This window comes from Callorhinchus milii, unplaced genomic scaffold, assembly GCF_018977255.1.
Source record: "Callorhinchus milii isolate IMCB2004 unplaced genomic scaffold, IMCB_Cmil_1.0 Scaffold11, whole genome shotgun sequence".
Classification (NCBI taxonomy): domain Eukaryota; kingdom Metazoa; phylum Chordata; class Chondrichthyes; order Chimaeriformes; family Callorhinchidae; genus Callorhinchus; species Callorhinchus milii.
In genome coordinates this window covers 8,737,578-8,760,569 of record NW_024704752.1, presented here as the reverse complement: position 1 = coordinate 8,760,569, position 22,992 = coordinate 8,737,578, and the positions used below count along the sequence as shown (strand labels likewise).

At 42.5% G+C, this 22,992-nt stretch overlaps 4 protein-coding genes across 7 annotated transcripts; 1 reads left to right on the top strand and 3 right to left on the bottom strand.

The window, feature by feature from the left end:
* Window positions 1-4,580: 4,580 nt before the first annotated feature.
* ncbp2 (nuclear cap binding protein subunit 2) lies at window positions 4,581-9,270 on the bottom strand. The gene is made up of 4 exons (XM_007898920.2): window positions 9,170-9,270; window positions 8,114-8,295; window positions 6,895-7,033; window positions 4,581-6,481 (listed from the first exon to the last, which is right to left on the bottom strand). Exons 1-4 carry the CDS (start codon window positions 9,242-9,244, stop codon window positions 6,383-6,385), a joined length of 495 nt encoding a protein of 164 aa, XP_007897111.1. The 5' UTR covers window positions 9,245-9,270; the 3' UTR covers window positions 4,581-6,382.
* A 298-nt stretch (window positions 9,271-9,568) lies between these two features.
* Window positions 9,569-11,272, top strand: si:ch211-162e15.3 (protein NCBP2AS2). The gene has a single exon (XM_042339160.1). The coding sequence runs from the start codon at window positions 9,819-9,821 to the stop codon at window positions 10,107-10,109; it is 291 nt and encodes a 96-aa protein (XP_042195094.1). The 5' UTR covers window positions 9,569-9,818; the 3' UTR covers window positions 10,110-11,272.
* Window positions 11,273-11,432: 160 nt separating this feature from the next.
* On the bottom strand, window positions 11,433-15,281 carry LOC103181953 (GPI mannosyltransferase 4-like). The gene is made up of 3 exons (XM_007898801.2): window positions 15,183-15,281; window positions 13,853-14,000; window positions 11,433-13,367 (listed from the first exon to the last, which is right to left on the bottom strand). The coding sequence occupies exons 2-3, from the start codon at window positions 13,968-13,970 to the stop codon at window positions 11,782-11,784; spliced, it is 1,704 nt and encodes a 567-aa protein (XP_007896992.1). The 5' UTR covers window positions 13,971-14,000; window positions 15,183-15,281; the 3' UTR covers window positions 11,433-11,781.
* Window positions 15,282-15,617: 336 nt separating this feature from the next.
* LOC103181797 (GPI mannosyltransferase 4) lies at window positions 15,618-20,897 on the bottom strand. Of its 4 annotated transcripts, none has more exons than XM_042339385.1 (3): window positions 20,878-20,897; window positions 19,765-19,902; window positions 15,618-18,283 (listed from the first exon to the last, which is right to left on the bottom strand). In XM_042339385.1, exons 1-3 carry the CDS (start codon window positions 20,894-20,896, stop codon window positions 16,659-16,661), a joined length of 1,782 nt encoding a protein of 593 aa, XP_042195319.1. In that variant the 5' UTR covers window position 20,897; the 3' UTR covers window positions 15,618-16,658. The 4 variants fall into 4 exon arrangements, 3 of the variants coding, with proteins under 3 accessions (XP_042195319.1, XP_007896713.2, XP_007896799.2); XM_007898522.2 differs by lacking the exon at window positions 20,878-20,897 and adding an exon at window positions 20,228-20,494; XM_007898608.2 differs by lacking the exon at window positions 20,878-20,897 and adding an exon at window positions 20,274-20,494.
* Window positions 20,898-22,992: the final 2,095 nt, after the last annotated feature.

The following is a 22,992-nucleotide window of genomic DNA, read 5'->3' as shown; positions in this document are numbered from 1 at the left end:
AAATGGGGTTCAAGAAGATGGGAAAGGTTTTAAGGACAAACCCAACCAGTTATTTTCTGTGTTTCAGTTAATACTGGAGAATAAAATATTTACAAGTGGTATGTAAACCTTTCCTTGTTACTTTCTTACCCTCATCCAGTTTATTGTGTCTGACTGACCTTGGTCAATGGCACATTCCTCTGCAGTCTCATCGACTGACTTGTTTTACCTACTTTGTCATGTTGTACTTCATTTGTTATCTAGATTGTCAGTGTATTGATCCTCAGTGCCTAAGATACTGAAATGTGACTTGGGTGAGTACTGAAGGGTTACACCTGAAACTTGAAATTGTCTTTCTCTTTCAGACCCTGAATGAATTGCTGTGCATTTCCAGGTTTTGTTTGTAATATAGGTGAAGTCATTACACCCATGTGTATTTCTGTCTGTCTGTCTGGGTTTGAATCTCTGATGAGTGACTAAATGAGAGGCTGAGAGCTGTGCCTCTCAGCTCTATTTCCGCCAGTGGCTGGAGAGGTTTGGCCCGAGTCATGTGTGTTATGGGCCTCAGAGCTTTGTGCAGGAGCAGGACCTGCGATGCCATCACACTGAGGACCATATCCACCTCTGTCGGGTCACAAAGGCCTGCTGGACAGAACCAGTTCAGTCATGAGCACCGCAAACCGGATCCATTTGTTTTGGTTGCAGGTCAACAGTGTCATTGATGCAGAGTTCAGTGCATTTACAAGTTGGGAGATTCACAAGTTATAACATTTTTTGTTTCACAATTCCATCCCATCTTTCACTCCACACATTTAAAAACAGCAGAGGCTCTCATCCCTGCTGAATTAGCCTCCCTAATACTTGAACTGCAGCATAAAGTGATCTGAATTCTCTGCAGGTCATTGACTTCAAGGCTGAACTTGTCTCTCCTGTACTTTGAGATGATTTTTATTTGGATCAGTTGAAGCTGGGGCTAACTTATCGACATATTGAGTGAGGATAGGAACAGGCTTCACTGGTATCCATCAGGAGTGGGAAGTGTGGCAGAATTTTTTTCCCCTCCTAAAATTGGGGTTCTGATGCCAATTATAGCACCCTGAACTGCTGCCCCAGGTGAGATCAACTACCTTTAATCAAACCAGCTCACTTGGTTCTGCAACCCATTGAATATTTTTGCTGATGCATTAATAATAATAATACTTGCATTTGATATAGCGCCTTATCACGTCTTCGAGACGTCTCTAAGCGCTGGACAGGATATACTGTAAAGTGAATTGACTGTATATTTTGCGGCAGCCAAATGCACACAGCAGTGTCCCACAAATAGTCGTGGATTGAGTGACCAAATTGTTTTTTTTTAATTTTGATGGGATTATTGGGGTACTATTCCTGAAATCTTAATCCCCTCCTTCCACCAAATGTTCCAGCAGTTCAGTTTCAGCAAAAGCTCAATTAACCTCTCCTCCACAACTCTCCGCCACAATAAAATTTGTCTTCCCTGCAAGATTACCCTGCTTTTATTTTGTTTTACTTTTAAATGTTTCATTTTTTATTTTTATTCTTCCCTCCCTTTATTTTGTTTTTACAAACAAGTTGTACAGTTCACCATATGTTGAATGTTGGAATCTTTAACAACCTGAGCTAACCCTAAAATATTTCATTTAATATTTAGAGTTGACTGCCAGGCAATAGCCCATTTTCCAACAGTCATCTGTGAGATGGGATAAACTTGAGTTTAGTGGTCTTCGTAATGTAGTGCTGAGCGGTTGTATCTGACTCTTATCACTCATCTGTTACCAGTGGAAATGGGATATTATAAATATAAGAGCAGTGGTTTCCTCAGGGAACCCCTGGCCTATCCCATCAAACTGCCAAAGTTCCTTTGATGCCACCTATTTAGACAAGAAACACAGCAGAAAATGACCAGTATGGTCTAGCCTTCTGTGTAGCAAAACAAAGGTCCTTTTTCTGAATTCATTATACATTTTTTTGTACCTTTTCCCTTTGATGGGAATTGGGCTTTCTTCCAGCAACCCCTACTATCGGACCTCTGTCCTCTCCTGCTTTTCTCACTTGAGTTTCAACGGGATTTCTAACTGTTTTAACTTGTGTCTGTACATTTTAAAATGCACGTGTTTAAACTTGAAATATACATTGAAAAATGTTTGGATACATTGTCATAGAATCACAGTTTCAGCTTGTGAACCAGCTCAAAATTTCATCCCACAAAGAGGACTTCAATCAGCATTTGGAACTCTATGTTGTAATTAATTATAACCCAGTACTGTACAGCGCATTGAAAATGATAGCAAAATGCAATAAATGGCTGCATCTGCCAGGCGTGTGGGCTGGTTGGTAATGGCCATTTCAGCAGGACCTTGGTACTTTTTCAGAGCTGTATTTTGAATAAACCACATTGTTGATTTTTCAGCAAGAAGTTTGCTGTGAGATACTTAAACCCTGAGGTAATGATAAATAACTGTTATGTAAGCTCTGGTCACTAGAGGTCAAAGTACACTGGCTTCAAATCATTAATTTATTATTTTAATGTGGTGTATGATATTAATAAAAATTAAGTGACCAGGAGCAACAGAATACCAGAAAATCTATTTGTGGATCAGGAAATGCGGACACAGAGCCTGATTATTCCTCCCTACTATTGCTCTGTGACTTGCTCCGCTCCTGGCAGCTGTCTGAGTCCTTAGTTCCATCTACCCATCTGTGATAAGGAACTGACTACTTTTCTCTGCTTGTGAATTCCACTGACCAGCAGTTGATCTCTGGTTGAGCCTAAAGCGCATCATGTAACGGGCACAGTTTCCCACAGTCGCTAAGGTTAAGAGTTGTATTTATTGCTGCACTTTGACAAAAAATAAACTAATGAAGCCTGATTGTATTAATCAGATTGTTGTGCATCATTTGTAAAGCAAACTATTATGTGCTCAAGATTGGGAATTAAACACTTTGTCAATATCTAGTACTGTCAGGAAAGACACCTTGATGGGTTGATACAAGGGTAAATTTTGTCTTACACTCTTCTATCAAGCATTCCCATGGCTGTCAGATTCTGAGTAAAGCTCATCTCAGCCAGGACGGTCACTCAACCAACGACTGTTTGTAGGACACTGCTGTGTGTGCAATTGGCTGCCGTGTTTCACCCACAAAATAGCAACAACTTGCAATTACTCAGAGCGGCGCCTGACTACTAGCCAGGGGGAGTGGGGAGGTGGTCGTAAGCCTGGTCAACCAGGAAAGTTTTCAGCTGGGACTTGAAAGGGGACGAGGTGGAAGGATTGAGGGAGTGTTCCAGAGTTTTGAGGCGTAGTGGCTGAAAGCACGACCTCCGATGATGGGGCGGAGAGTACGAGGAATGAGCAAGAGGTGCCAGTCGAGTGGAGGCGCTGGGTGGTGGAGTGGGGAGTGAGTAGATCGGAGAGGTAGGGAGTGAATGTATTTGAACCCGAGAGTGAGGATCTTGAAGTTGATCCGTTTGGTGATGGGGAGTCAGTGAAGCCTGGCCAGAACTGGTGAGCTGTACCAGAAAATATACGGTCAATTCACTTCACAGTATATTCTGTGAAGCACTTTGAGATGTCTCGAAGATATGATAAGGCTCTACACAAATGCAAGTATTATTAATATAAGGATCCCTTATTCCTCCAGTACTGTCAGATAATTTAAATTTTACAATCACAGTTTAAGTCAAATAGATTGTTACATCTGCATAACTTGACAGCTTATTTTAAAGACCTGGAATCATTTCCGCTTCCTGCCCTTACCCCAGTCTCTGAAACCACTTCAACTGTAATTCAGCCTTGCTGAATGCATCGAGTGTCCTGGAAATCGGGTGCTCAAAACTGCATGAAATATTCTAAATTATGAATTCTCAGTAATCTATGCAAGATTAGAATAACTTGAATTTTAGTCATATCTTCAACTTGCAATTTATTGTCTTAATACTTTTTAGCAACTCGAGATACTGGTATTTGCTATACAAATGTAATCTTCTTGTTTCAACCTGACATTTTTGACCAATCTCATGCCTAATACTTTTAACGGAGCATTCAGATCATGGTAAATTAGTGATATTGAATTGGTGTAGTGCATAAAGTCAAACACTGGAGGTCCTCAGTAGATTTTGTAGTTCAACTATCTCCTATGCAGATTAAAAAAATACAAATAATGGAAATATATGCAGCAAGTTGTTCAGAAAATTAGCACTTTAGGTGTGAACCTTAATCTGAAAATTAGGAAAATTAGGCTAAATTTAAATTCATTCCAACCATGTCCCAATCTCCCTTCCCCCGAATCATGCTATGATGATAATAATCCTTGCATTTGATATAGCACCTTATCACGTCGTTGAGATAAGATGTGTCAAAGCGCTTCACAGAATATATTGTAAAGCCGATTGACTGTATTTTATGATCAAAGAGATAATTCTGTTGTAGGGAACAATATTTTTCAAAACTTTTCATTGTACAACTCTTAAAGATGACATTCTATGGTATGTTATACTTATATTATTAAGAATATGGTCAAACACCAACAACTAATAGACTTCTAAATACAGGAGAATACTTCAAAGCAAAAGATGAAACAAAGGTTGAAGGGAACTTTTATATCTCAGCTACAAATATTTCCATGTTATCAAACCAGACATTTATTGATTATCAAGTGAAACATCCTGTCAAAAATTGCAACATTACATACAAGATTCTGTAACCTGAGCAACATCCAGCAGTCACTGGACAGCAAGCACAGCATGAATTAAGGATGAAACCTGGCACATTGTTCTATCTGTCCTAGTACAGAAGTGGATTTAACTGAGCCAGCAGGAGGGCCATAAATGCCCTTAAGTATAATATAATAATAATCCTTGCATTTGATATAGCGCTTTTCACGTCTTCTAGACGTCCCAAAGCGGTTCACAGAATATACTGTAAAGTGAAATGACTATATTTTTGGGCGAACGCGGCAGCCAATTGCGCACAGCAATGTCCCACAAACAGTCATGGATTGAAAATGACCAATTTATTATTGTTTTGTTTTTTGGAGGGATTATTATCAGGCGTGTGGAGTAAGGAAACTTGCCCAAGGTTTCGCCCTCTGCCTGGAAATGAACTCAGGTCTCAATTGCAAAGCGAGTGCTCTAACCACTGAGCTACAGGACTCCATATACTAGATATAGATCTACTGTTTCTACAGATGACCAGTGACAATCATTGTTCATTCCAGAAATTTTAGCTATATCTATTTACAAATCGAAGATTCCATCTCTTCTCACAAAGAGTTGCTACAAATGTGGAGACTTAAGTGTCAGAATAAGAACTTTCAGTTTTCTTGTTTCTTTGCACTCATAATTCATAAACACTGACCTTCAATACAAAATACTGCATAATGGGCCTTTTGTGATCTAATCTCAAAGAAAAACTGCAGAGGAACACATTTAGAAGTTGCTTTGTAGAATACAGAATATAAATGTGTCAGGTTTGCTTTGTTTATAGCACTCGTACCTCTGAGTCAAGTTGTAGGACTAGAGCTTATTTGGACTACCATTCTAAACTGTACTGACATTGTGCTGCACTGTTGGATGTACCATCTCTGCTGAGATCAAGGTTCCAGTGGACATTAAACATTTCATTATTTGGAAAAGTAACATGTTTTCCCAACATCTTGACCAACATATCTCCTTCATGCAAATTCAACAAAATATAGATTTAGTCATTCTTTGTATTGCTGTTTGTACCACAGATTAAGCTTCCTGCATTTGGCTGCACAAGTTATAACAGTGATAAATCTTGCATTTGAAATAGCGCCTTATCACATCATTGAGTCTCACAGGATGTACTGTAAAGTGTAGTGACTGTGTATTTTCTGGGCAAACATGGCAGCCAATTATGTCAAAGAAGTTCATTAGTTAACGCACATTGAGCAATGTCAGTATTTAAAACAATTTACAAATGGCAGCTGAACTCATTTACGCCAATTGTACTGTAATGCAGTAATTACAGGCTGAAAATGCATTTATTAGATGCATAAATAAAAAGAGGTATTAAGGATTCTTCTCCTGAAATGTTTCTGTGTAAGCTGCCTGGACCAGTGGTGCTGTGTCAAATGATACTTTGAATATGACTAATAACGATTAGGTGTTTCTTCTTCATTTTTATTGCCATTAATACAAAAATGATAATTTAATCAAAATGTCTGAACCAAAGCTGTTTCACCTCACAGAAGTTGGACACAACTTTGTCAATATAGAAAAGGGGCAGGTTTTAGTAGGAATAGAAAACTATGAACTCTGCAGACACACAGCAGCATGTTCAGCGTGCATTGCATTAGCTCACACATCTCCGTGAGGGAGCTTCTGATATTTCGCGGTTTGGTTCAGTTACCATACGTTCTAGAATTTCTGTCTTGGTTCTGGAACTCTTTGCATCTGCACCAGTTTACCAAACCCACCTCTGCCCGCATCAAAATCCGTCCTGTATTCATCACGGACCTGAAAGAGTCCCAAGACAAATTAAAACAGATTCCAACAGAAGGAAATAACATTGCATATTACTGCTCGGAATTTACTCCACTACAAAAAATTTCAGCTCTCCTCCATATTGTATTTACACAAATCAGTTGAATTAAATTTCTATGTGCTCTACTCACAAACACCATTGCTTGGGTTTCTTTAAAAAACCAACTGTTGTAGTCCCAACACAGTTCAATAGCAAGTTCAATTGCAAATGGGAAAAGCAATTTAAAAAAAGTTAGAACGATACTTATTTGTTGCTAATGTTGACGTTTACTGGTCAACAAATTCAGTGCAATACAATCCCACAATTTCGCTTTTTTAACATCGAACTATTCAAAATCCGGTGGGAGGAAACATTAAGTACACAATTTTGCCAGCTATTCACGTACCTGACCCCCGGACTTTCCTCTCCCAAACTGTCTGCCTTCTTTAAAGCCTGTGTCCCAGTCCGTTCTGATAATGCGATCATCCAGGCGTGTACCATTAATAAACCTCATGCAGTTTTCAGACTCTGTTCGAGTGTAATATCTAATTCAATCGTCAAGGGTTAGGACTATTCAGCAACAATTTGCATTATATTATTTATATTTATATCAATTATTTATATTTATATCATATAAATGTTTATATCTAGATTTATATTGTGTTTCGCCCACAAAATACAAAATCACTCCACTTTACAGTATATCCTGTGAAGCGCTTTGAGAAGTCTCAAGGCTGGACTATGGGAACTCTCTCCTCGCCGGCCTTCCCGGCAACTCCCTCCACAAGCTGCAGGTCATTCAGAATTCTGCAGCTCGTGTACTGTCCCGCATCAGGCTCCGGGACCACGTCACTCCCACCCTCGCTCGCCTCCACTGGCTCCCCATCCCCCAGAGGATCGAATTCAAGATCCTCATCCTCACCTACAAGGCCATTCACGGCCTCGCTCCCTCCTACCTCTCTGACCTACTATCCCCCTACTTACCTGCCCGTACCCACCGTTCCTCTGGCTCCGGTCTGCTCCACATCCCCCGCCCCAACCGCCCTACCATCGGTGGCCGGGCCTTCAGCCTCTCAGCCCCGAGGCTCTGGAACTCCATCCCCCAGTGCCTTCGACATGCCTCCTCCCTTTCCTCCTTCAAGGCCAGTCTCAAGACCTTTCTCTTTGACCGTGCCTTCAGCTCCCCTCTCGACTCTCTACCCCCTCCTCGCTCCCTCCCTTCCCTCCCCTCACCCTGACCATTTCCCCCCTGCTCGGGTCCTGACCCAACTGTACAGCGCCTTGGGACGTCTTCCCGACGTGAAAGGCGCTCTATAAACGGAATCTTGTTGTTGTTGTTGTTGATGTGATAAAGTGCTATCTTAACATCTTATCTGAAGGATGGCAACTCCAACCATTAATTGTTCCCCGACCTCTGCACTGGAAAATCAACCTAGACTTGCAAGTTCAAAGACCCGACGTAGGGCTTCAACCCACAGCTTTCTGACTCAGAGACAAGAGCGCTAACAACTGAGCCACGTTGCCATATGTTGTTTTGCTTTTGTATTGTAATTGAAAATTAAATATAAATGTCTATTTTAAAAAAAGGTAAGAACGTAGACGTTTCAGCCACACAGTAAGGATACTCAACAAAACAGAACCCACACGAGGTTTTCTTGATCTTGTCCAAACCCATAATAATCCTCTTCACATCACCACTTTTTGAAAAGAGTTCGTAGATTTGTTCCTCTGTGGTGTAGAATGACAGATTCCCAACATAGAGAGTGCAGCTATTTCGGAGGAGCCTTTCCTGGTCGCATCGACTTCCCTTGGAAGACAAAATACACAGATTAAAAGAAAATCATTCCTACCATCTTACAAATAATCGCAAGTATTTCTCTGCAGCAATCAACAAAAACAAAAATGAGCATGAATATTTCGTGAAACGTTATGGAGAATAGATACCGGGGCCTTTGCTTAAGACTGATGTGGATTTTGTTCTGCGAAGACAAACTGCAATGTTATAGGCGCTACATCAAAAAACAAGGATTATTGCTGGAGCAATTGTGAAGCAGAATACTCCAACCACGTGCATCACCCGAGTGCGCAATTTAGCACAGGTGCAGACTTTCGGCCACTACGCCTCGAAAATCTGGAACCCTCTCCGTCCAACCCTCTGCCTTGCCCTTCCTTGAGGTCGCTCCTGAAGACCTTCCTCTTGGGGGAGGGCAAATTTGCAGGGCTATAGGTGGTGGTGGTGGGGGGAGTGGAGAGCAGGGCAGTGGGATTAATTTGGACAGCTCTTTCGAAGAGCCGGGACGGGCATAATGGGCCGAATGGCCTCCTTCTGTGCTGTATAATTCTGTGATTCTTCGATGAAGGTGTTTTACGGTCACCTCCCTCCCCCACCCCTTCCCCCCACGTCCCCTCCCCCCACCCCTTCCCCCCACCACCCCTCCCCCCACCCCTTCCCCCACCACCACCCCCGCTCGGCGTCCTGCTATCCCTCATGAGGGACGCTATATAAACGCAAGTTGTTGAGACACCTGGAATGCGGGTGGGGTGTTGGTGTTGGTGCTGGGGGTAATGGGGGGTGGTGGGGGGGAGAGTGGCTTTAGTGTCGGGAGATGAACACTTTGACGCGGTTGAAAGTTACCCGTCAGTAACGTCTTTTTTTTTTAAATTTTAAAAAAAATCTTTACCCGAAAATGCTGGTCTCGGTACTGACTCAGCTCCACGTGAGAGTCGCTGGTCAGCGCGTTCAGAAGTGCGCTCATTGCGGACGGAGGAGAAGCTGTTAAATTAAATTATATATATATATATATATTATACATATATATAGAAATACTTTATATAAAAAAATATATGATGAAATGAACCAGAGCCCGAGCCCGGCCCCAGCAGCGCCCGCCCAGCCACCGACCAATCACGTGACGAGCTGAGGTACGTCTCACATGTGGGTCCGGGTTGGAACCTGAGCCGTGCGATTAGTTCCTACCCCCTCCTCCCACCCACCCACCCACCCCGACCCGACCCGCCGGACCGGAAGAGACCATCGCCCCGGCATTTAACCCTTTTCGATTGATTTTTCTTCTTAAGTTATTAATGACTAAAATCCCGGGCCTGGGAGAGCGCGACCGGAATGACAGCGAGAGCCTCAGTACACATCATCATCATCATCATTATTGCTGTTATTAAAGCGGGGATTCGGTCCACATTGCGGAGGACAGGGAGAAGCCGACGATTGCCGATGCGGTCGGCGGCTGGTTGGCATGGAGACGGCAGGCTGGCCGGGGGAGCGCCGAGCTGGAGCCGAACCCGAGCGACCGAGCGGGAGGGCGAGCGGCGGCCATGGTTGTCCGCAGGCTCCTGGCCACTCTCCTCAACAACGCGCAGCTGGTTGAGCGGCTGTCGGAGACGCGGGTGATCCGCCGGGCGGCTCAGATCACGGCCTACGCCATCGCCCGGCTCCAGCTCGGCGGCCATGACGCGGCGGAGAAGCTGCGCCGCTCGGAGACGATGAGGCAGGTGCGGGACGGGGCGCTCAGGCCCGGCGACCTCGGCGAGTTGAGCCGAAGGGCATCGCGCCTGAGGGACACCTTCGTGCGGGAGGTGAAGCGAGGCTGGACGGAGAAGAAGTAGGGTTAGCGGCGGCGGCTGCTTCCTCCGGCGCTGCGAGAAGGAAAGAGCTCCTCCCGGGAAACACAAGGCCCTCCTCGCGCGCGCGAGAGGAACCCGTCCCCAACGCTTCAGAGACATCAGCACTCAACGATCCAAGATCTCAACCAGGAGTCACTGACCCAGGAACTCCAGGAGTCATCAAATCCAATAACTCAACCAGGAGTCACTGACCCAGGGACTCCAGGAGTCATCAAATCCAATAGCTCAACCAGGAGTCACTGACCCAGGGACTCCAGGAGTCATCAAATCCAATAGCTCAACCAGGAGTCACTGACCCAGGGACTCCAGGAGTCATCAAATCCAATAGCTCAACCTGGAGTCACTGACCCAGGGACTCCAGGAGTCATTAAATCCAATAACTCAACCAGGAGTCACTGATCCAGAGACTCCAGGAGTCATCAAATCCGATAACTCAACCAGGAGTCATTAAATCCAATAACGCAACCAGGAGTCATGAAATCCAATAACTCAACCAGGAGTCACTGACCCAGGGACTCCAGGAGTCATTAAATCCAATAGCTCAACCAGGAGTCACTGACCCAGGGACTCCAGGAGTCATTAAATCCAATAGCTCAACCAGGAGTCACTGACCCAGGGACTCCAGGAGTCATTAAATCCAATAGCTCAACCAGGAGTCACTGACCCAGGGACTCCAGGAGTCATTAAATCCAATAGCTCAACCAGGAGTCACTGATCCAGGGACTCTTCGAAGATTTCGTCCACATGTCACTCACTCAGGTGCAAGATGTCACTCAGCCGGGGAGCCACTGCTGACAGTGACATTTACAAATCATTGGCTGCGAAAGGAACGACTGCAAGAAAACTTGACAGGTTTGTGGCTGAACACGGTGAGCGTTGAATTCTGTAATGAAAGACTTTAGTTTCGGTTCTGACCTTTGCTCAAACGTGAGAAGATCAGGATCAGGATTCTGCACAAACTGTTGCCCAATGGAGAATCCAGTCCCTTTCGGGATTTTGCAAGAGCGTTACTGTCATTTGTTTTAACAATGGAATTATTTTGTCAAAAGTAAATGTCATCCCTTAAACAGAGTTGGAATGTAATTAATAATGTGACAATTTATGGCAGCAACATTCTGCAAATAAATTGATGGAAATATTAAAAACAATTGTTTCTTGTTTTATTACATGGCATGTGAAAATAGAACAAACTTATTATACAATATATGATAATCATTGTATTTGATATAGCGCCTTATCCATCTTTGAGACGTCTCAAATCGTTTCACAGAATATACTGTAAAGTTAAATGTATATTTTGTGGGTGAATATTACGGAAAGAACAGGTCAAATGACAAATTTGAAGTTTTGAAAGAATAGTGATAGGAAAGGTCAAAGTAGGTTGTGTTAATTAAACAGAGAAAGACAAGTTAGCAACGGAAAGTGAAGAGACGTGGGACAGAGATGAGGGGCATAAAATCATCTATCAACCTAAACATTCATTTTATTCACCACCAATTTCAAATCATAACTATTTTGTAAAAATTCGAACGTGGTTCTTATATTGGGGAGGCTTTTCTAACATCTTTCTTGTATGTCTGGAAGGGGTACAAGATAAAGGCTAGTTGAAGCCAATCATGAGGAGAGCAGATAAAGACAATCTCCCATCAGAATTCTAACTTTTTAGGCCTTGCATCACTTTGAAAACGTAAAGGTTTAACTGGTCCAGTCCATCTTTGGAAAGAAGGGAAGGTAAATCAGGAGGATCTTCCATGGATAAATGAGGGAAAAATGACGCAGTCGTTTGCAATGACAAACCAGAATTCTTAACAACTTCTTGAACAGTGCCAGGAGCAACAATGTAGATGTTCATATCTTGGTCACTCCCAATGTGTTTGGAAGATAAATCATCAAGTAACTCTGACACTGTCTTGTGAAGCACAGATACTTCAGCTCCTCCCAAGTCAATGATTCTGACAGAATCCTGGTCTTTTCTGATGTTCAGCAAATATCGAGGAGGCATGTAGGTGTGGTAAAACACCAAATTATGCTTGTGCTGGTCAACTATTGGAGTGTTTGAATGCAGGGTTTTCTCTAAATAGGACAGACAAGGAATTAGGCCGCCCTGATGCAGACAACCAAACAGCACTGACCCAAAGACATTAAACATCACAACTACAACTTTCCACCTGACCAGCTCATATTTTGGAGCAGTGAGAATGACCAGGGGAACAATAAGTGGGATAATAAATCGTGCTTCCTGGTGACTAAACAGAGATAGAATGATCAATGGCACAAAATAGACTAACATTATATACCCAGTAATGGGAGAGAGAGCAGGAGACTGTGCTGCCAATTTACTTTCCCATTGTTGTTTCTGAGAGCCAGCTTTGTGGGCAAATTTGCCAGTTACCATTTGGATGCCAGTTACAATGGCTGAGAAATGAAGGACACCAAACAGCATGAGACTGTTAACAGTCAGATGTGTAAACCAGGGATGGCTGCCATGTGCAATGAGGTTTTTGGGCTGAAAGTTATACACAATGAAATTAATAGGACTTAACACTAGATACGGGGTTATGTTGACAGCTTTCTTGTCTATCAAAGATAATAATGAACTGAAATAGACTGAATCTGTCACAATGAAAATAAAACTGGTTGCAATCACTGGGGACAAAATACCAAATGAATTCAGCATTATTGTTTTTAAACTGAATTGAATTTTGCCACCCTGATCACGAAAAAGCCAGGTTAGCATTGGCACCAAAGCGAAGCCGATAAATGTGGGTCTGTTGAAGAAGCCAGAGACTAAAACAATCCCAATGAGATGCTTATGGTTTCTCTTCTTCTGTGCCCTGTGATGCTGTGTCACAGTCGCAGGCTTCACATCCATTGCCACCAGTAACAGCAGTAACGCAAACAGAGCTCCTTCTATAACGTTTGAAAATGTCCTGGTGTAAAAGACCAACATCACATGTGAGCTGCTGAGCAGCACTAAAGCATTCCATGGGTTTGCTCCCCAGAGACGGGACAGCCGGTAGATCACATAGTCTATTAGAAAGGACAGGCATGTCATGAAGAACCTAGGGACAACCAACAAGCTGTAGCTGTTCACGATGCTGCCAAAAAGATTGGAATTGTGTAAAGTTTTAAGGACTGTGAAGGAAAGGCCAGATGTCACTAAAGGGAACAGGACCGACCTGCTGGGGTAGCTGGTATTGAACTCCCATGGGCGTAAGATTTTTAAGTTCAAAATATCACCTGTGAAGAAAAAACAAAACTACATTTTAAAATGTGTACAATAATCAATACCCAGAATCTTAATTCTGTAAAATAAGAACTATTTTTCTGTCAGTCCAAAATGAAGATGGGAACAAAGACTGAAAACAGTGCAGTTGAAAATCTAAAGAGTGTTCAGCCACTGTTGATGAGAGTTAAATAGGATCAAATGAAGCAACTTGTGGTGGAAAGGAATACACATGCACTGATGCAAAGTTACCATGTTTTGCACGGTTATTCCCATGTGACAGGTACAAGAGAACAACTAGAGGGAATAAAAGTCACTGTAAATTATGCTCAGAACTTTAAAGCATTTTATACCGTTCACTGTGTGAATGGTATTACATGTTATTCTCAGAACTTGCAGGTGGTGCGGGATAGGTGGGAGATGACCAAGGTTATATAACAAAGATTGTAAAATTGTTGATTTCTTTCCTAAAAAAAAACCTACAGATAAAATGTTTTACCTGCCATGACCTCTGGAGACTGGAAAAATTCATCAGGGTGTATGTAACCAGTTTGCGGATTGAGGCACCACAGTAACCTGACCACTCCAAGTGTCAACCACACTATCTTCAGCGCCATCCTGGACAAGTAATATAGACCTTCACACACCTGTTTAGCAAAAGCATTATTATTTTTACTTTTCTAAAATGTGATAGATCAGAACAAAAGTGAGAAGTCACATGAAAATCTTTATGATCATTCAATCAATTGTGTAAGATCTCCGCTCAATTGGTGCCTTCCTTGTTCATCTTAATTTGGTAGATTGAAAGACCTGAATTATTCTGGTTTAATAGAAAGGAGTCACACTTTTAATTTTCTTGAGCTTTAAATAGAAGATGGATTGTATGTCCTACTAACCATTCTTACATATTTAGATATATAATTTAAAAATTTTGTATAAGATCTATTTACCTACCTGTGAGACTGTTCCATCTATCCACTTCTCTGTTTGAAAAATTATGTGAGCGCCTTGGACAGGTGGAGAATGTGCAATTAACGTAGAATAACAAAAGAGTTTTGACCTCAACATGATGAAATTATACCTTAAACCATTACTTGTTACTTGGAGGGTAGAAGACTGACTTAATTCTTGCTCGGTGAAATTGGGATAGATTGAAAATTAGGCTTAAATCAAAGGGACTCAAATAATGCTCCAAATGAAGTTGGTTTTGCCAATGACTTGGGATGGGGTTTCACTGACCGTTCAGGCAGTTATCAATGTAAGCACCCATTCATAGAACGTTAAAAAGTCTGCCTGTTTATACTGAATTAGATTTAGTACTCAACGGAGCGCTAAATGTTTTAAGAATTTACAGGATGCATGAAAAATTTATTGTACGAGCCATGTTGGACCTTCAGGTGGATGCACATTTTTGGACATGGATGTTATTTTTCAGACGTTAGTGAGAGTTGAAGGTCCCATCGTCTTGGTGGCTCAATCCCTTTCCCTGGTTTTAATGTGATTTTTTTCCAAATTCCCATCCCATACAGTCCCCTCACCCCCAAACGCACCCACTAACCCAACCCCAAATAAACCCACCCTCGCCACCACTCCAGCCTCACCCCCTCTTCCTCCCAGACTCTCTGCACCGCCGTGTGCCTCAACCAACCTGGTGATTGACAGCACGAGGGGCAGGGCTGGAGATCCGGCTCATACCTCCAGCTTCACCCCTCTTGGCCTCACTCTGTGCAGCTTCATAGCAGAGAGCTATGACAGGTAAACAGGTAAAAGTATCAATCCCATCGACTTCAGGGGCCCCTCAGACCTCTGGTCTCTGAGCCATGTTTTACCTGGTTTATTGGTTAATCCAGCCCTGACCTTGTCAGATAACTTCAATGTCTGGTCGTTCTCTCGCACTCTGGCTGCTCTGCCAGGGTTTGGTTTGAATTGGCTGCGGTGTTTTATCACTAAACCTGGGGGCTCGGGGTCAAAGTCCCGTTATCTGCGCTCACATCCGGGAGCTGGAGCCACTTGCGCCTGCTCAATAACACCTGCCTAGGCTCGTCCCAGCCCACCTCATTATTCAATAGTTTCACCCGCAAAATATACAGTCAATCTGCTTTGCAATAAATTCTGTGAAGCTTTTTGAGAAGTCTCAACAACATAATAAGGCGCTTTATTAAATGCAAGGATGATTATTATTAATATGGCATTGGATAATTCCTAGGATTGATTCATTTCTTCCAGTCTCGTTGAACCAATCAATAAAAAGGCAACTACATTGATTTTTAACTCAAATATATATTTAATAAGAGTATTGATGAGTAAACAATTTCTTTAATGCTTGAATTTTCATTCAAACATTCATCCAGACATTAGGGTGGTTTACATTGAATGAAATTGACAAGATGCCCACCAGGCAGTGGATTCACAGTGTCTCGTCCCCACACATACTCTGCAGTTATTAGCACCATTCCCAGCCTACTTATAAAACTGTACCTACCATGAAAGGCATAAAGGCACCATCCCTATTTACTCACATAGTCTGTTCATCTAAATTGAAAACAATGTACACATTTAATATAATAATATATACTTACACATATCTAGAATTCTATAAAATTGAAACAAAAAAGAAATCACATTCCACCCCCCCATTAAATATATTGAAATATCACCTATTTCAATGGTCAAGCATTTACTTTGAACATTTTTTTTTGTTGGGGAAAGCCATCTGAAAGTGTTAGAAGATAATGTGTGAGACCAAGAAACTTGAATAAGATGTATGGAAATGGAAGGAGCAACATATCGACAAACGATGAGACAGTGTCAAGAGTCGCCTGTAATTTAAGAGCATAATAACTTCAAGGGATTGGAGCATCAATGCACAAAGACTTTTTTTTTAAATTCTGAATGTGTCAGAGCACCGAACAACTCACTTAGGATGATGTAGAGGCTGAACTGCACTTGAATTGTTTTGATATGCTAAAATCACATAACTATTTTGATATCTATTTTTAATGCCCATTTCATGATGTCTGAGTTGCACAAGTGGTGAATTAAGTACTTTTTACACTGCATCACCCTTCTGAATCAAAGCAATGAATCTGTTTGCTGTTCTTATTCTCTGTTAGCTTCAGGTTCTAAGATCACAGTTTCTAGTTGCTTCAGCACAATTTTTTTAGCACAAATACAAAATATAGTTCACTTTGTTTTTCAAAAAATGCAAGTCACAAATACTGTACATTAGTTAATCTCTACCAACAGTTACACTGCAAAGGACATCAGACTAGAGACAGTAAACAGCAGAATGAGAAAGACACCCATCAGAACTCTGAGTTCTTGGGTGTCGCATGCACTTCGAAAATGTAAAGGTTTAACTGGTCCAGTCCAGCTTTGGAAAGAAGAGAAGATAAATCAGGAGGATCTTCCATGGATAAATGAGGGAAAAAAGATGCAATTGTTTGCAATGATAAACCAGAATTCTTAACAACTTCTTGAACAGTGCCAGGAGCAACAATGTAGATGTTCATATCTTGGTCACTCCCAATGTGCTTGAAAGAAACATCATCAAGTAACTCTGACACTGTCTTGTGAAGCACAGATACTTCAGCCCCTCCCAAGTCAATGATTCTGACAGAATCCTGGTCTTTTCTGATGTTCAGCAAATATCGAGGAGGCATGTATGTGTGGTAAAACACCAAATTATGCTTGTGCTGGTCAACTATTGGAGTGTTTGAATGCAGGGTTTTCTCTAAATAGGACAGACAAGGAATTAGGCCGCCCTGATGCAGACAACCAAACAGCACTGACCCAAAGACATTAAACATCACAACTACAACTTTCCACCTGACCAGCTCATATTTTGGAGCAGTGAGAATGACCAGGGGAATGATGAGTGGACTAATATACCGTGCTTCTTGGTGACTGAACACAGATAAAATGAACAATGGCACAAAATAGACTAACACTATATACCCAGTAAATGGAGAAACAGCAGGAAACTGTGCTGCCAATTTATTTTCCCATTGTTGTTTCTGAGAGCCAGCTTTGTGGGCAAATTTGCCAGTTACCATTTGGATGCTGGTTACAACGGCTGAGAAATGAAGGACACCAAAGAGCATGAGACTGTTAACAGTCAGATGTGTAAACCAGGGATGGCTGCCATGTGCAACAAGGCTTTTCGGGTCCAAGTTATACATAATGAGATTGACAGGAGTTATCACTAGATGCTGGCTGATTTTAACAATAAACTTGTAGATAGCATTCTCATCTGTCAAAGCCCAGTCACTGTTAAAGAGCAACAAACCATAATATACAGCATCTGTCAAAATGAAAATAAAACTGGTTGCAATCATTGATGACAAAATACCAAATGAATTCAGTATTATTGTTTTTAAATTGAATCGAAATTTGCCACCCTGATCACGAGAAAGCCAGGTCAGCATTGGCACCAAAGCGAAGCCGATAAACGTGGGTCGGTTGAAGAAGCCAGAGATTAAAACAATCCCAATGAGATGCTTATGGTTTCTCTTCTTCTGTGCCCTGTGATGCTGTGTCACAGTCGCAGGCTTCACATCCATTGCCACTAGTAACAGCAGTAATGCAAACAGAGCTCCTTCTATAACGTTTGAAAATGTCCTGGTGTAAAAGACCAACATCACATGTGAGCTGCTGAGCAGCACTAAAGCATTCCATGGGTTTGCTCCCCAGAGACGGGACAGACGGTAGATCACATAGTCTATTAGAAAGGACAGGCACGTCATGAAGAACCTAGGGACAACCAACAAGCTGTAGCTGTTCACGATGCTGCCAAAAAGATTGGAATTGTGTAAAGTTTTAAGGACTGTGAAGGAAAAGCCAGATGTCACTAAAGGGAACAGGACCGACCTGCTGGGGTAGTTGGTATTGAACTCCCAGGTACGAAAAGTTTTCAGGTTCAAAATATCACCTGTGAAGGGAAGAACATATTTGAAATTACGCTAAATTATTACACAAGGATGACACAAGTTAAACATATTTAAATATATTAAAAGGGGAGTGAGGATGGAATCAAGATTAGATTTAGGTAGCTCATATGTCGAGAGAAACCTGCTTCTTTCTGTGCTGTAACTTATGATTCTGGACGTACTAATGGGACTCAGAAGAATTTTTTAAACAACGGGTTTTAAAGTTGTGTAAAGTTGTGAGACTGGTAAATGAATTAGACATTATGTATAAGTTCAAGAAGCAAATGGATGCATTTTTAGAGAGAGAAGCAATGATGAATATCGGGGTAAAATGAGTACGGTTCAAATGAATCAAAATGGGCCAGCCTCGTTGGGCAAAGGAAAGTTTCACTATTCTTAAAATGTGACATTTATCAGAGCTGGAAGCAAATGGCTGGGTTTCTTTTATGGTGAATTTATTTATTTTGGTTTTCATGCAATCTACAAATGTAAATTTTCCATTCTTTTATCAGACCTGAAGAGAGGCTCGGCAGACAAACTCAGCAAACGGGAGACTCGAGAGCGTTTGTGGAGAGGGTGAGAGGAGTGAAGCATAGCACTGAGCAGGAATGGGACTCCTATTTTCACAGGTCTGACACGTTTACCAACAGGGGTGGATAGAATATCCACATGGGATTTATTTTGTAAATAGTCTAACAGTCGGCAATTGAAATATATATTGTGAAATGCTTTGAGAAGTCCTCCTGATGTGAAAGGCAATACTTCAAAGGGACTATTATTATAAATACTTACTATTTATAATAAATAAGTCTGACTGTGTGCTGCTCTGCATTACAAGTTGAAACTCTTGTGCTAGACATGGAGTAAACTGCACAGGTAAGAACTGTAACTAACAGGCACTTAACCATCGAGTATCTTCCTGATTATAGTTTGTTTTATTCATTGATCTGTTTGAAGGGTCCTTACTTGAGTTCTATGAACATCCATTCTATAAACTGGTCAGATTTAGTATGTGTTGTACCCTATGTTTTTCCCACAGAATCCGGGATCAATTTTACTGTCTTGCTACAGATCAATTAATGCTGAATATTGCAATGTTTTTCACATTTTTACAAAGCTTTAATAACTACAATTTTGGATATAGCTTTCTTTCTTTTTACCTGCATCTTTTTCCTATTTTAATATTTTCTGGTTCTACCTCTTCCTTCTGTCCATTTCCATTTCTTTTCCTGCTTCCTTCACTTGCTATTTCGCTATGTTCCTCTGGACGACTATTGAATTAAAAACATTAATATATTGTAGATTAAACAATTCTAAGTACATCAGTTTCCCTCTGTATCAGCACCGACACATTCTATGCAGAATTTGGCATATGCAGGGGAGGGTGGAGATGCTAATTTTCAAAGGAGAACAAAATACAGAAATTATAACAATAAAAATGAATACAGCTACAAAGAAATCCAATTTGTGGCAACCGCTTTACCTGCCATGACCTCGGGAGACTGGAAAAATTCATCAGGATGTATATAACCAGTTTGCGGAGTGAGGCACCACAGTAGCCTGACCACTCCAAGGGTCAACCACACCATCTTCAGCGCCATCCTGGGCAAGTGCTGTAGATCTGTTCAAGAGAAAAAAGTTTTATTCTCCACCGCTTCATTTAGGAAAACCTGAATGTAGCCAGCCTTTCTTCAAATTTATACTATCTCGTATCACCCCGTTAATGTCTCCAGAATCTTGGAACGTCCTCCCGATGTGAACCGCGCTATACAAATGTAATTTGTTGTTGTTGTTGTAACGTCTTGTCATGGGGTGCCCGAAACCGAACACAATACGTCAAAAGCAGCCAAACCCGTGTCCGAAACAACATCAACAGAACCATTATATGACGTAGCCCAAGTTAGAGGGCCCAGAACCCCAATTTTCCTTTCCAACTGCTTTTGCACCTGCCGCCCCCCTTTCGTCGATCTCTAGATGTGTACCCCCACAGACCCCTTCGGCTCTGTTCAGGGTACAAATCCGCTCCGTGTTCCTTTTCGCAGAAATGCAACGCGGACTCGCTGCTCTGCTCCTTCCACCTTTTACCGCTCCCTTCACCTGGGAGGAACAGGAGTGGGCAATTCAGCTCCTGCAGCCTGTTCCACCGGTTTATTGGGACATGGGCGGGGACTGACACTGACACAGTGGGTAAACTCCCTGCAGCAAAAAAAAGAGCCTCTGAGCCATGGAGCGCAGTGCGCGCGGGGGCCCTCTGGGACTTGTAGTCTTCCCGTGCACTTGCGTCGCAGAGGCGGCGGCGGAGGGGGGGGGAGAGGACTCCACCTCCCACAACCCCCCGCGGCGCAGGGAGCTGGCCCCCCCCGCGTGCGCATGCGCGGCCCGCGAAAGGTGCAGCCGTTTTTTGAAGTAAGATGTCCCCCCGAGGGCGGGTTCGGGGCGCCGTGCGCTCTCCCGCAGGGGCGGGGCGGGGGGGGGTCAGTGCCGTTACCCCGGGACCTCGCGGCTGTGATGCCGTGCGCGGTGCCGGCCGATCCCCCCCCCCCCCCGGGGCCCCGGCAGTGAGGAGGCCGCGCCGCGCTCCCTCTCAGGGCCTCACCCTCACACACACACACCATAGCCTGTAATGGGCTCAGCCCCTCCCCCCCCCCCACCGCCCTCCTCATGCATCATTCATGAGCGGGGAGAGCCAAGGGGGGGGGCGCAGGGGGTTAATGAGTGAGAGGAGGAGGAGTTATAATAATAATAATAATAATTGCATTTTACACGGTGTTGAGACGGCTCAAAGCGCTTCACGGGATATTACTCTGAAGGATCGACGACGACGACGACAGCAGCAACAAATGACACGAGCGCAGGGCCCGTCACGTCGGAAAGACGTCCCAGGGCGCCCGAACGTCCGGGGTTTTTGGACCCGAGCTGGGTTTTGGGGTCAGGGGGGGCGGTGGGGTGGCTGAGGGCTCGGTCGAAGAGGAAGGTCTTAGATGGGACGATGAATTTATAGGTGAAACGCAGCAGCCACCGACCGCAGTGTCCCACAAACCAATTGTTGACCCAAGACACCTGAAGAAACTCCCTTCTCTTTTCAAATAGTGCCGTGAGATCTTTAGCGTCCCTCTGAACAGGCAGATGGGACATCGGTTTAACGTCTCATTCGAAGGATGGCACCTCCCAACATCGCAACACAAACCCAGGAGCGTATTGGAGTGTCAGTTTAGATACTATGATTCGAAGTCCTGATACGAGAGTGCAACCACGGAGCCAAACTGACAATGGGAAGAAAAATATTTGTACTGCAGATATACATTGTATCACAACTGTACTGTGATACCGTAAAGCAACTGATACTGTGCTTAAAAAATCCTAAGCATTTGAGATAGCGCCTTTCAAGCCAAGAGGACATCCAAAAGCAGGATTTTACTGTGAAACCCAGTAACTGTATTTTGTAGGCCAATTTGCACAGAGGAATGCCCCACAAAACAGTCATGACCAATTTTATCCAGGAGGTTTGTTGACTCGGACACTGGGAGAAATTTGAAATCCTGATGTAGGACTTCAACTCATAACTTTCTGGCTCAGAGCGAAAGTTACCAACTGAGCCAGGTTGGCAACTAGCCTAAAAATGTAACCCGCCATGTGAAACTTACACAGTAATCCATTTATATTTGCTGAGTATAAGTCAAGAGTTAACAAGTAAAGTTTTGCTTTTGTACTATTCATGGCCCAGTGATAGCAAAGGCAGCTTGGTTTCAGGTAAGTGAGCCAAGTTAAGGCACACCAATAAACTGAGCATGAGATACGCAATAGTTTCATAAACTTCAACAATGGTTGTCTTTGATGCAAAATTCATTTCATGGTAATTTGATACTGTGATAGGCTGTTTTGGCTCGGTTCAAAAACTGAATAAGGAGAAGGAATTACAGGTGGAGAGCGGTGCACCTTGAGGTTTCTTGAATTCGTTACTGCTGTTGAAGTCTCGTTCAAGATTTTAATAACCAAACCGTCCATATCAGGAGGTGCAGAAGTAGAAAAATGGAATTCTATATAAAAAAAGTTTTAGTGCTTTATGGACATTTCCCAGCACAACAATTGTTGAAGAAATCACCATTTTCATCACTTCATTGTCTATAATCTCCCCTCCCCCCACCTCATTAATATAAGAAAAAAATCCCATTAAATCTTGACATGAAACTGTAAACCTAGCCAGTGCAATGACACAGAGATTGAGCTAAGACCCACAATCCTTTCAACACTTTTTTGACTTCCAGAGTCTTTATCTTTAATACGCTTTATTGAAACATACATATGAGGCATTGTTCCACTATCGCTTGCTCTGTTCAGGATGTTTTTCTATCACTCTGATTATAATTATTCCAACATGAGCATTTTCAGACTGCAAAGAGCTCATTATTTCTTTAATTAAAATTAATTACAGCAATGAAAACCTGTTGATAGCTAGAGTGATCAATGTATCCCACAGATTTTCTTCAAAACTACAAAAGAAGAACTTTTTTTCTCATGAGATGGAAGGAAACTGAATATATTTTTACTAGTGTAGAATTTTCTTTCCTGACTCTTCCATTCCTTTATATGGTTAGATGTCGGAGGGAACTTCATTTGGATGGTGATTTCACTGAAGGGAGCACTAATCATTTAACAGTGACACATCTAAGCTTTGCCATTTATAAATCCTTTTGCAATCTAGACCCCATTG